We start from the raw sequence: 14,793 nt of genomic DNA, 5'->3' as shown, positions 1-14,793 counted from the left end.
TTCCTAGAGAGTACCCTACTTTTCTATTATTTAAAGGATGAAAAAGACTTGATAGTGAAGGCTGACAGAAAGAGCCTGTGGAGAGGAAGGAATTGAAAATATAGGACAGAGAGCAGACAAGTGAGCAGATGGGCCTCATAATACTGTTTGTGGGCATCTCCATCTGAATGCCTCATAGGTATCTAAAATACCAAAGTCCAAGGATGGACTCTGATCTTGCTCCTGCAACCTGATCTTTTCAACACTGTTTTCCATCTGAATAAATGGCACTACCATGTAAGCTGGTGCCTAGTAAGAAACCCAGAACTCCTTCTTCATTTCTTTTTCTTCGCTCCCCACACGTAACCACCATTCTCCCCTTCAACATCTCTCAAAACATCAACTTGTATTTTCATCATTATTACTCCAGTTCAAGACACCGTCTCTGTACAATTGGGTTTCTAACCGGCTCACTTACACCAGCCTAGCCCCTCTTCAATTCAGTCTTCCAAGTGATCTTTTCATTGCCCATATCCGGTCATACTGCTCTGCTTAAAAATCCTTTAAGGGTTTTCTGTCATTTACCTTTATATCACCTATAAGAACTCACTCCATGGCTCTCTCTGGCCACTTTCCTTCTTTGCTCTCTCCACTCCAACCCCACTAGCCTTGTCTCTTGATATATTCTCCTATCTTGGGGTTTAATTCATCCTCATCCTTATAATCTTGCCTTAAACATCACAGCACCAGAGGACTACGTTCTCCTGCTGTTACCTCCAGAGTTCCCTGTCTTTCTTCTTTAAGACACATGTCACAACTGTAATTCATTAGTGATTTGTACAATCATCTAATTTTGTCTTTCCCATCAGACTGCAAACTTCTCAAGGATGCAGAAACAGCATGTTTTGCTTAATACCATGTTCTCCTGTGCCTGGAACACAGTAGACTCTTAAACAATTTCTTGAATGAGATGAATGAATCAACGGATTAATATTGGGCAAGAAAAGGGACATTTCCTCCTGAGATTGAAGAGAATAAATAAGGATGAGTACGAATGAAGTTATGGTGACATTAAGGAAGAAATGGACAATTTAGAGAAGTCATATAGCACCAGTTTTCTTACACTGACAGTGTGTTGAAAGAGAGGGAATATTGTTTAACTATGGCCAAGGTTTAAAATGTCTGCTCAGGAGACAGGAGCCTAACCAAGAATTAGTAAAGGACTCTTTTGTGATAGTTATGATGGGAAAACTCTACATGAAGGTGGAAACCACAATACAAAAATCTACTACATCAAATGAACCAGAAAGTGGATTTCTCTGTGAAAAGCCTAAATACTACTGACTTTATTTCAGGAATAATGTCTGATTTATTTTTGCCAGTAGAATTTATTGATAAGAATGACTTAAAATGAACATATTTGGAGGTAATTAGATCCTTCAAAATATCTGAGATATCCATCAACATTTTCTTCTGTCAAGTTGTTTCACACAATCTTTTAATTACATAATTAATTTGCCAGGAAAGTTACTTCTTTAGAGATAGCATACAGGCAAACAATCTGTTCTTTAGTGAATCATGACAAATGTTTTATTGGTAGGATCCAATGAATGTTTTGTTGGTTCCCCAGGCCAATTAAGATAAGACACAAAGTGTGACAAAAATTCTACCCAATCTCCTACTATTCTCTACTTCCAGGATGCATCAGAGATGAAATAAACAACTTTTGAGTTAAGTAGCTTTTCCTGCTTAACAGTGGCTAACAGTCGTCTGTGCCAGTAAAGAAACTCTAGGCTCACCTTTCCACTCCCCCTCCAGATGGTGCGACAGCTACAAGTGGGGAAGAGTTCACGCTTGAACAAAGACAGCTTGCCTTATTATTACTGTTGTGCCACTTAATAGCTTCATCAGCTTCTAGCTTTATTTCCTGGTCTGACCTTTTCCACACAGGCTCCCATAATTTAATAATACATTCTGACTAAATGAGAGTCTAATACGATGTGGCAAAATACCAAGATTCTCAAGAGAATGACTAGGAATGGAGTGTGAAAAAAGAAAAATTCTTCTCTTCATGTTCCTTCAAAGCAGGTGTCGGTCCCTTCTCTACTTTTAGGTCCCTCACTATCTCCTTGGCCTTGGCAAATGGTGCTTCCACTCCCTTAGACATCAACCAGACCTCCAGCTCTCCACTGTCTATCAAGGAATGCCCACAGAGGCATTAGCCACCAGTGTGCTCCTCTTGACTCAGAATATTTGCCTTTTTAAAAAAGCCTCTTTAAAGTAGAAAAATCCTTCAATGAACTCTTAAGGGTATACTGATATTCAGAGGTAGTGGGATCTTTTACTCTGGTATGAAAACAGGTTAGGACAAAAATAAAAGCTATGCCACAAAGGGAAGCAAGAGGAAAGGTGGTCTTACTGCTTTAGTTTTTTCCCTATCAGAATGTGCCTAACTACAAATCTGATAGGGGCTCCATTAATCAACTCACATCAAGAACGTCCTTAACGGGTAGCCATCTAACCTTCATCTGTAAACGTTTTGTTTTCCAAGTGCCCATCTCCAGATACTCGCAAATTCATTTATGAAGAATCTACCTCTTATAAAGAAGAGAATAAAGGAAGAATTTAGTTTACTTCTTTGGAAAGGCCGTCAACCTCTGGGCTTAACCCTCACTGAGGCCTGAATAGTCTAGTCGCACCTTTCTACCTCTCAAGTTCAACAGAACAAAAGGAACGATCCTTTCCACCAAAGAATGCAGATTTTGAGGAGTGTTAGATTATCACGTGGTATAAACTTCTTGTTACAGATGAGGAACGAGCAATTCAGAGGAGGTAAACTGACTTCCCAAGGCCACAGAGTTGACTAAAAGCAGAACTTATTTCATCATTTTATCTACCAGCCCACTGACTTTCTTTTTACTTTGTTAATGCAGGGATGCTGTCATCACATATCCTTGGATGTTTTTCCTGGATAAACCCTAAATACACAATAATTGTTGTAAAATACATGCCAAGATTTTCTTTCCATCTTTTAGAATTCCTGAACATTTATTTTTATGAAGCTTTGGTAAAATATTCTGTGTTTATATACTGATGTTACAAAGTTCATTTTAAGATCAATAAAATATAAATTATACAATATAGGTCATGACAAAGATATTAAAACTTTTTTTTTTGGCCATGCCATGCAGTATGTGGGATCTTAGTTCCTCAACCAGGGATAGAACCCATGCCCCGTGTAGTGGAGACATGGAGTCTTAACCACTGGACTGCCAAGGAATTCCCTAAAACTACTGTTAAGTCTTGAATTACTCTAGCTCACAAAACAAGGTTTTCAGGGTTTTAATCTACTGTGACAAGCTCTAGTAAAAAAAAAAAAAAAAAAAAAAAACCCTAAAATTTCTTGAGTTGAGAAAATACTATTCTAACTTTTACCAAAATAGTTCAGCTGCATAAATAAAACAAGATTATCATACGTACTTAAAGCTCTAGAATGATCCGGGTTCCTTATTCCCTTTGCTCGTAACCTCTGAAGAAGAACTGTTGAGGACAACTGTTTTACAAGATACACTGCCATGGAATAGTTCTGGAAAAAAAAAAAAAAAACGATGTAGAAAACAAACAACATATGTAAGTAAATAGGTACATCTACTTTAACCCCAAAATGATAGAGAAAGAAAATTAACACCTGTTAAAACCCCTACTGTGTGCCAAACACTATCTCAGGTGTTTTCATGAATGGTAATTCACTTAATCTTAACCAAAAAGCTGCTGAGGAAAGTGAAGTGTAGAGAAGTGAAAGAATTTGCCCTAATTTTGCAACTTCCAAGAGATAAAGCCAGATCTGTTATGCTTCTGTATTACCTGACTACCTATGCTTGAAGCTAACCATTTTAGGCACTTTTGTAAAAGAACATTGTTAAAAATAAATATAAACCAAGGCCAATAAGATGCCAAAGTCATCATAAACCATATTTGTAAGTAACGGTAGCTATTCAAAAAATTACAAATTAGATTGGTAATTTATATCATTTAATCTCTCTCTATGCTTTAACTAGTTCTTGAAAAGACCCTACTTGGGCTATTACCACACTAAGTAGAGGGAATACTAAATATTCAAAGAGAAGCTGCTGGTTTGGCAAGTGAACAGATATTTCCACGACCAGCAGAGGGATTACCCAGAGATGGAAGTAGGAAAAAGGGAAGAAAGAAAAAGTTGATCAACAAGGCAAAGGGAAGGGTACATGACTGGATAAGAGGAATAAAAAAGGGCTGAAACTTATGAAGGCTAAAAGAGGTAATAAGGAGGCCCACTTTCCACTTGGTACTGGAATCAAGAAGATCAAGAGACTGGGAAAGAAGCAAAAGGAAAAATAATTATTGCCATCTTCTATTTTTTAGCTACAGAGAGCTTTGTATGCACTCTTAATGTATACTATCCACTTCATTTAAACCTCAAAGAAGGCCTGTAAGAGATATGTAGGGCAAGTACTTTTCTAAGTAAAGGATTGATGCAATGGAAGCACACAAAATATTTTTTAATTTAAATTTTAAAAATGTATGTAATCTGCTCATGATCATGCACCTGCTTGGTGACAAAGGTGGCACTAGAACTCAAGAGGAAAGAGTAGGGATATCAAGACAAAGGGCTAATGGCCAAGGCCAGAGTGGCTCTCTATAGATCTTAACTTCACACACCATTTGATTTGACCCTCCTAACCTAGTCAAATGTACATTCCAACTTTCATTTACGTCCACTCTCTGGAAAACACATTCCCCTCTTTTGGCAAGAGGAGAATATATCCTATAATACCCTCTGCAAGGTCACATTTTCATTTACAGTTCAGAAACTTATTGGTGTTCACATGTTATACATTTTCGGGGGGGGGTGGGGTGGGGGGGGGCGGGGCAGGTAGAGTACCAAAGAAGCTAATGTGAGAAGGATAAATTAGGAGTCTTGGATTAATATATACACACTTCTGCAATGCAGGAGACCCTGGTTCAATTCCCAGGTTGAGAAGATCCCTTGGAGAAGGGATAGACTACCCACTCCAGTATTCTTGGGCTTTCCTGGTAGCTAAGACTATAAAGAATCTGCCTGCAAAGGAGGAGACCTGGGTTCAATCCCTGGGTTGGGAAGATCCCCTAGAGAAGGGCATGGCAAACCACTCCAGTATTCCTGCCTGGAGAATATCCATAGACAGAGAAGCCTGGCAGACTGCAGTCTATGGGGTCACAAAGAGCTAGATGTGACTGAGTGACTAAGCACGGCACATATATAAAATATATAATCAACAAGGACCTACTAAATAGCACAGGTTTGAAACTCTGTTCAATACTCTGTAATAATATAAATGGCAAAGAATCCGAAAAAGAATGGATATGTGTACATGTAAAACTGAATCACTTTGCTGTACACCTGAAACTAATACAACATTGTAAATCAACTATACCTCAATATAAAATAAAAGTTAAATTAAAAAAAACTTAGAGCTAGTTTACTTTCATTAGGCATTTCCCTGGTGGCTCAGACAGTAAAGAAGCCGACTGCAATGCAGGAGACCCAGGTTCAATCCCTGGGACAGGAAGATCCCCTGGAGAAGGGAATGGCTACTCACTCCAGTATTCTTGGCTGGAGAATTCCAAGGACGGAGGAGTATGGCGGGCTACAGTCCATGGGGTTGCAAAGAGTCGGACATGACTGAATGACTAACATACTACACACATACTTTCATTAATAAATCACATAATTAAACATAATTAGTTTTAACAGTCTTTCTAAAAAAATTCATTTATTATGGCTGTGCTGGGTCTTTGTCACTGTAAGCGGGCTTGTTCTCTAGTTGCAGCGAGTGGGGGCTACTCTCTAGCTGCAGTGCATGGGCTTCTTGTCAAGGCGGCTTCTCTTATTGCGGGGCATGGCTCTAGGGTGTGTGGGCTTCAGTAGTTGCGACTCCCGGGCTCCAGAGCACAGGCTCAATAGTTGTGGCTCACCAGGGATCAAATCCATGTCTCCTGCATTGGCAGGTGGATTCTTTACCACTAAGCCACCAGGCAAGTCCCAAACCTTCTAATTTATTAATGAGGAACAAATAACTTAAAACTTGCCAAAATTTTAGACTGACAACAAACATACCAATCTAATATAAAACTAAAAAGATTCTTTTAGAAAAAAAATCTTATTCATCTTTATTATTTGATTAATGCTTCAACTATGACAGAAAACTGAAGAAATGCTAATTAACACTGTGAAATCAAATACTGACAGCTTGAGTATTCAGAATCACCTAAGGTTTTATATAGATTTTTAAGGAGAGATCAAGTAGGAACCACAGGTACAAGTGAAATTATATGTTCACTCTAGCTGAAACACATAACAAGCAAAAAAGCAAAGAGATGGTCAGCTGTTAACAAACACCACATATATTGATAATATGGAATTAAATTTTATATCACATGAAAGATTCAGTAGCAACTCCCCACTCCAAAACAAAACAAAACAAAACACAAAACACCACCTTTATAGTGGTATAGTATCTCTTCTAGGTGGATGGTATCATACTATTCCAGCTACCCCTTCAAAGTGCTATCTAACTCCAACTGCTGAAATACACTGCACTACACTAATGCTTTTGTCAAATGCTCTTTCAAAGAGTCTTCAAATTGTCTAATGAGTTCATAGGACATTTTCTTCATTATTAAGATATGATACACACATTAAGTATCAATATTTATACAAGTATCTAGACTTCTATACAATGACAGTTTAATAAATGCTAGATGCAGTGATTACTTTGAGGCAGGATAAGAAGTTATAATATAGTTCACTTACTTCCTTCAAGCACTGTAGTAGCTTTTTCTTTTATAATTTTTTAATTGATATATAACATTGTGTAAGTTTTAAAGTGTACAACATGTTGACTGCAAAAGTTAAAATATATTGTAAGATGGTTACCATCACTATGGGCTTCCTCAGTTGCTCAGACAGTAAGAATCTTCCTGTAATGCAGGAGACCAGGGTTCGATCCCTGGGTCAGGAAGATCCCCTGGAGAAGGGAATGGCAACCCACTCCAGTATTCTTGCCGGAGAATTTCATGGATAGAAGAGCCTCGTGGCCTATAGTCCACTATATTACAAAAACTAATAATACAGAAATTAATCCCCCAAACAGTAAGAGATCCTACATGTACTATTTAGAGTATCTTCATAAGCTGAGTAAAAACTAGTGATCAAAAACCAAACTAAAAAGTTACTTCTGCAGCTTTAAAAAAAATAATTTTCTTTCAATGTTTTACCTCAAAAAAGATCTCCAACTTTTAGATCAGGGTCTACATAAAAATCTTACCTGGGAGATCTTCAAAACACTGAAGAGACTATACTGTTTTCTTTCTGAGGTGTGGAACACTTCCCATGGAAGAATATCTCCCCCTCCTCTAGTGCTATATTATCAGCAACCATATTTCCCTCCTCTCCCACAGCTTCAGACTTTTTTCATGGTTCACTGTAAACACCCTGGTGTTTATACACTTCCCAGGAGGCTTATACTCACACACACACACAGGCAAACCCAAAATATCTGCAATACCCTCTTTAAAAAGGAGGAAAAAACAAGCAGCCCAAGGTACACCAGACAAAAACCATTTTAAAGGACTGAAACCTAATAGTGACATACTGATTAGGTAAAGGAAAACAGATAACCGTGATAGATGTCTAAAAGGATTTTGATAAAATATCAAAATTTACTGGATATTTCTCTCAAAAATATCCAGTAAAAAAGAGGATCATAGGATTATGTTATTAATGCAATTAAGTTCTATCAAGAATTAACAGTCATTATAATACTTATTGCTGTGACACGTCTTCTCATTAATATAAAGACCAAGTCAGGTATGTCTACTAGTGCTCACATTATTTAACATTGTCCTGAAGGCTGTAGACAGGACAACAGAACAAGAAGAAATTATGGTGTGAGCATTAGGATTATCATTATTTATATAATGATACTTCTCAGACTCAAGACTGCCGGTCTGGAAACACTAAGGAACCTACTAAGAAGTTATCAGAACCAACATAGGAATAGTAAATATTCAACAATAACTAGCTTTTAAATAAGTACAAAATAAAAGTTTAGAAAATACAATGGAAAAAGAATTATTTACAGAAGCAGTAATAATAATAAACAATTTAAGAATCAAAAAAATAAAAGGTTTATGAGAAGAAATCTATTAAATTACATAGGAACATGAAAGAAGATTCAAACAAATGGAGAAACATACAGCTCCTGAAATAAGGACACTGAGTATTGTAAATAAGTTAATCCTAAATTAACACACAAATTTTAAGCAAGCCCACTTCCAGAAAGATTTGGGGGAATAATGCAAGGGAATATGTCTTATTCTCTGTAATTACTTTTCCAACATTTCACTCTTCTCAAGGCCCTGATTTCTTCTCTCCTTCTCAGCAGCATCTCTCACTTCCTATTTCACAGACATACCCAGAATTCATCAGATCAGAGCTTATCTCTCCAGTAACAATCACACACACTCACACACACACTTCTTTTAGTCCACTAAATAAAGAAGCTGTCTCTCCTAGCTCCAATGAGTTACTGTGAAATTTACTATTGATTATTCTTTCTTCCTCTTGTATATTTAACTTCTTCCTCTCAAGACAATACTTGCCATCATCCTTTATACATGTTTAACACTCTCCCATTAAAGCAAATAAACAACTGTCATCTCACATTTCCCTCCAGCTTACCTGTAACTATTCCCAAATCCACACTTCTACAACTCACGATCTCCATGGCCTCCCTTGCGCCTGGTACAATCTGGCTTCTCCTCCCACTATCCGCCAGAGCAGCTTATGCTCAATTTTTAATCCAAAAGTTATTTTTTTAGACTTCAAAAAATACTTATTTCTCAACATTTGTTCAATACTGTTTATCATCTCCTCCTTTTTTGAAATTCTTCCCTTGGTTTCTCATATTCACCCTCGATTCTGTCACATCTCTGGTACTATTTCCCCATGCCCTCTTCAGGTTCATTCTCTTCTACCTGTATTAAATGTTATATAGTTCCTCAAGAATAAGTCTTCAATACTCTCTTCTTCTTACCTGATACATTTTCCCTGAACAAAGTCAGCCTGCTTTTATGGCTACAATAATCACCAATATGCAGATAATGCTTTTTTTTTTCTTTCTAGCCCAAACTCTTTTCTGAGCCCATATGCCCACCTATTCAGAGTATCTTAAAGGCATCTCAAACTCTAGCCATTCTTGCTCCTTTTCAGTTTCTTAAAAAAACTAGGCTCTGGGGTCAGGCCAGAAGAGTGGCTTAGATGTTCTGCCCACCCCACTGGAGGTGTTGAGTGCAGGGGGCATGCTCAGCACCCTGTTTCTGCTCGCAACACCCTGTTTTTGCTCCTGGTTCTTCAGAAGTGGAAGTGGGTTTTTTTTTAGTCTTTTCGTATCATTTGTCCAGAATTTGCCCCAACTGCACATGTCCAACCCCTGAACATACCCCTACCCTCACCCTGCGTAAGGTACAAACTTATCTCCCCTCAGGGAGAAAGGAAACAAGGGAACCTGTTGTTTGTTCTTGCTCCTCCTTGCTGCAGCAGGAGACCCAATAAAATCTTGCCTGAAAAGAAAAAAACAAGAACGAGGCTCACACCTGCCAGTGGGCTACTTTGAAGATCGTTTGCTCTGAACCTTTCACCAAACTGATTCCTTCTACCCTTCTCTCAACTCTTAGCTCAGTCATTACAACCTCAGGGAAGCCCTGCCTGACCTCTCTCTAGTTCAAAGTGCCCTAATATACTCTAATATCATCATGCCCCTCTTCTTTATATTTCCTGTGACACCGTTCACATCTTTGTGTGTAAACTGGATTCTGGCTCTAAGTCAGGACTTTTTTTTCTCACTATGTTACCGCCAGTTTTCAGTATAGTACATGGAATATAGCATACATTCTATAAATTTCAAATGAACTCGTGAATATACACAAACTCATATAAAATTGTAATAATCAAAAATATTCTAAAAGTGTGCCAGAAAAAGAATGCTAGGCTAAAAAACAGTACAGAAAAGTGAAAAAACACACACACTATAAATAAAAATCAAATATATAACAATGGTTACTTCAGAATTAGCATTTGTCTAGTTAATGGTGTTAGAACTGGCTATTTAAAAAATTAAATTTTTATTTCACACCACATGTAAATTTACAATGGATTAAATATGTAAAGATAAAACAAGAAATCTCAGAAGTCAAGAAAAAATATAAACAAATATTTACGTAAGATTGGGAAGGGCATATAGACTAAATTCAACAGAGGCTGAGCGGAAACACTATAAAGAAACAAAACTATGCAACTAGAGATTATCATACTAAGGGAAGTAAGTCAAAAAGAAAAAATTGCCATATGGTATCATTTATATGTGGAATCTAAAATATGACACAAACCAACTTATCTATGAAACAAACAGAATCAAGGACATAGAAAATAAACCGGTGGTTGCCAAGGGGGAGGGAGATGGGAGAGGGTAGGAGCAGGAGTTTGGGATTCACAGATGCAAAGTAGTATATACAGAATGGACAGACAATAAGATCCTACTGTACAGCACAGTGAACTATATTCAATAACCTGTGATAAGCCGCAATGGAAAAGAGCATGAATAAGAATGTAAATATATATATCTATATATAACTGAGTCACATATCCTTGATGTATAGCTGTAATTAACACAACACTGTAATTAAGTATACTTCAATAAAGAATAAATTAAAAGAAAAAAAGAAACAAACTGGTTAAAATTTGGCTCCATAATAATTTAAATCTTCTACACATTAAGGAATCACATAAATGAAAAGGCAATAAACTAGAAACAAACATTTGCAGCATGTGAAAGACGGTTAAATCAGTAATGCAAGAACTCGTAAACAATAAAAATAAGAAAAACAACAATAGAGAAACAGATATTTATATATTTTTTAAATGTGAAAAATCACAAATAAATTTGTTCAATCTCACTAATAATAAAAGGAGTACTAAGTAAAGCAATCTAATACCACTATTCACCTATAAAAATTAGTAGAGATTTCAAAGAAGATAAAACTCAGTGTTATCAGTCAACAGGCATATGAAAAAAAACTGAAAGTCAGAGAATAAATCTGTACATCTTTTGGTAAGGCAGTCTGCCAGTGAACACAAAATTTCTTTAAATTCTGATGGTCTTTGATTCAGGAATTGCACTTCAGGGAATTCACTCTAAAGAAAGCACTATGTGTGTGCAAAGTCAGAGCTATCAGGACGGTCTTCAAAACGTTCTTTGAAGTAAAGAATCAAATAATGTTCAACAATAGGGAACAGGCTACACTATAGATACTCGTTTGGAATATGATGTAGCCGTTTAAAATCATGCAGATGAACATGAAATGACATAGGAAGATGTTTATGAAAATACTTAGTGAAAGTTATCAAGTTATAAAACACTGAATATTGCAAGATCCCATTTTTAAAATGGGAACATGTTGAAAATTCACTGTGAGACAAAAATAAATCCTTTGGCAACTCATTTTATACCCATTTTATTTATAGATAAGCACAAGTAGCCATAGAGATTAACCCTTCCTTATAAAATAAAACTCTGGAAGAAACAAAAATTTACTCACTCTTCCAATTTCTGCAGTCCAAGAAACAACAATGGTGTTTGGTACAGTTGTAGACAATCGGACAAGTGAGGTGATATTAATTGGTCGGCTGGGTCGCTTTGGTTCCACACCATTTTTAGTAGGTGGAAGATAACCCTAAGGATGAAATATAACATTTCTATTTATTACTTCCACAACCATTTCAACTTCCATTCCTAAAAAAAAAAAAAAAACCTACAAACTACATATTAGAAAATATGAGTATTTTCATTTAAAAGTGGAGAAGCAAACCTTTATAAGAGTTTTCTGTACGTTTCTCTAAAATACCCTACAGTCTCATTATAGTAAGCCTGAGAAAAATACTGGTGATAGAACTTAAAAATCTGTAAAAAATTTAAGAATCAGGTTGAATTCATAAACAGCTTGGATAAACACATAAGGACTATTTTAAAGGTGAGCAACAATAGCACTCACTCCTTTGTTAGATGCACAGCAGTCTTCAAATCTCCCATCTACCACAAGGTTTCAGACATGAGAATACATCTGAGGTTTTGATGAAACAATCTCTTCATCCCAAAATTAAATAAAATACTAAAAGCTACCACACCCAACTCCAAGTCCTAGACTATGTCTCCATAGCTAATGTCACAGCTGTTAATTGTACATAGTTGGTACAAGGGTTTTACTCAGTCACATGAATATACATCCAAAATAAAGATGTTTTCTTAATGAAAAACTATGATTAACAACAGCTGTGATGGCTTATTTGCTAGCTATGCTGGCAACGCACTGGAAAAATAGCTTTTAGGACTTACTGGAAGGCTGCAAGGTTTTGTATTCACTTTCACACAAAGATTGGGTGGGAAGTGATCTTCTTGTGGACAACTGGTTTCTGATAAACAAAACCTAAACAATAAAGAACAACTTTAATTTCCTTTATTAAAAGATGATCTCATTGATATTTTTGTTCCATAACTAATCTAAAAGATGGTCAAACTTAACAGCACCAACTATTAAAACTAGACATTTCATATTATGAATAAATGCATTTAAATAGGATCAAAATAAATAATTTTGTCAATGTAGAGTTTCAGTAGTCACAACTACCAACCTGTAGTTGTTCTCATAATACCTCCAGTCATTTGTTCAAGCATGCTGGCGGGGGCGGGGGCAGGGGGGTTGACGGGGGAGTGCTCTGGGGTTGAATACATTTAAGAAATTTTGGAGAGTAACATGGAACCTTATATTACCATATGTAAAACAGATAGCCAATGGGAATTTGCTGTATGACTCAGGGAACTCAAATCAGGGCTCTGTAACAACCTAGAGGGGAGGGGTGGGAAGGGGGCTCAGGAGGGAGGGGACATGTATATGCCTATGGATGATTCATGTTGATATTTGGCAGAAAACAATGAAATTCAGTAAAAGCAATCATTCTTCAATGAAAACAATTAAGTTTTCTCTATACAGAACATCTCAAAGATAATAAGGACTGTAGCTTTTTAAGAAGAAAATATATGTGTGTGTGCTCGGTCGCGTCTGACTCTTTGTAACCCTATGGATGGTAGCCCGCCAGGCTCCTCTGTCCATGGGATTCTCCAGGCAAGAATACTGGAGTAGGCTGCCATTTTCTCCTCCGGGGGATCTTCCCAATCCAGAGGTTGAAGCTGCATCTCCTGCATTGGCAGGCAGATTCTTTACCACTGTGCCACCTGGGAAGCCCAATATAACATATGCTATTTCCCAAATTTATTTGTCTATAAAACATTTTTTTGGTTCTCAGCAGAATATACTGAAAAATGCTAGAAGTCAAGATCCAGGATCAAGTTTTGTCCACCAAGTTCAAGTATTCCATTAGTTTCTGAAAATTGAAGATGCTGAATAATAATTATTATTTGTATTATATCCACATGTGTTTAGAATACTATTTAGAAACTCACAAAAACATTTATTTCTTAATTAAATGTGCAATCTTTCAGGAAAAACCAAGACAGCTACATAATTTGTACACTCTCAATCTTTTCATTCTATTTTTTTTTTTTAATTTGGCTGCACCAGGTCTTAGTTGTGGTATGTGGGATCTCGTTCCCTGACCAGGTACCCAACTGGGCCCTCTGCACTGGGAGCGCAAAGGCTTAGGCCAGTTCTTTACTTAGCAAAATGCTCTAGTTTCAAACCAATTATGCCAGTGTCGTGGGAGATTAGAAACATGGACCTGGCTGCCTGAAGCTGCCGAAAAACAGAATTCATGTGACAAGCTGACTCCTATTCAACTAAGTAAAAAGTGAACATCTAAATCATTCTTACAAACCAAACGTTTTTTAAAAAAGGAACAATAGCACAAAGTTTCTATACAGATGTTTATGGGGGTGGAGAGGGGAAACAGATAAATGAAAACAGATTAGGAATCTAATAGAGAAAATACTGATCTTAATTCTGACCAAACTGTTTTTCATGTTTTAGATAAAGACTTATAATTAGGATAGTAGATGGTATACGCTCCAAACTTAATAACCTGGGATTGCTGGGGGGGATGGGCATTGTGGGGATGAAAACAATTTAGCAAAACACAAAGAACCATCTAATAATTCCCAAATATAAACAAAATATATACAAATATATACAATATATTTAATATAAACAATCTAGCAAAACACAATTGTATATATTAAACATAATTGTGTATATTAAATATGTATATATTAAATATATACAATATATTTAATATAAACAATTTAGCAAAACACAAAGAACCACCTAATAATTCCCAAATATATACAAAATATATACAAAATATAGTACAAAATATAATACAAAATATATACAAAATATAGTACAAAATGGTTCTTTTTCCATTAAGTTTCGGATATAATTTGAATTTAAAATAGCTAAGCCACTCCAGTATTCTTGTGCTTCCCTTGTCGCTCAGACAGTAAAGATTCTGCCTGCAATGCAGGACATCTGGGTTTGATCCCTGGATTGGAAAGATCCCCTGGAGAAGGGAATGGCTACCCACTCCAGTATCCTTGCCTGGAGAATTCTATCGACAGAGGAGCCTGGCAGGCTACAGTCCATGGGGTCGCAAAGAGTTGGACACAACTGAGCAACTTTCACTTTACAAGCCATTTTTAACCATCACAATTCCCTTAGAATCTCTGA

General features: G+C 36.6%; 1 protein-coding gene across 3 annotated transcripts in view; it reads right to left on the bottom strand.

Annotated features, from left to right (window-relative positions):
* The window catches only part of PIAS1 (protein inhibitor of activated STAT 1), a 128,169-nt gene that overhangs the window by 31,804 nt on the left and 81,572 nt on the right, over positions 1 to 14,793 (bottom strand). For all 3 annotated transcript variants that reach the window (XM_055536818.1, XM_055536817.1, XM_055536816.1), the window contains exons 5-7: positions 12,450 to 12,540; positions 11,656 to 11,790; positions 3,460 to 3,565 (exon numbers count right to left, since the gene is read on the bottom strand). In XM_055536818.1, coding sequence (XP_055392793.1) covers positions 3,460 to 3,565; positions 11,656 to 11,790; positions 12,450 to 12,540 — 332 coding nt within the window. The remainder of the gene's footprint in view (positions 1 to 3,459; positions 3,566 to 11,655; positions 11,791 to 12,449; positions 12,541 to 14,793) is intronic.

Source organism: Bubalus kerabau, chromosome 10, assembly GCF_029407905.1.
Source record: "Bubalus kerabau isolate K-KA32 ecotype Philippines breed swamp buffalo chromosome 10, PCC_UOA_SB_1v2, whole genome shotgun sequence".
NCBI lineage: Eukaryota > Metazoa > Chordata > Mammalia > Artiodactyla > Bovidae > Bubalus > Bubalus kerabau.
Note: the sequence above shows the minus strand (reverse complement) of the source record. Positions and strands in the feature narration are given on the sequence as shown.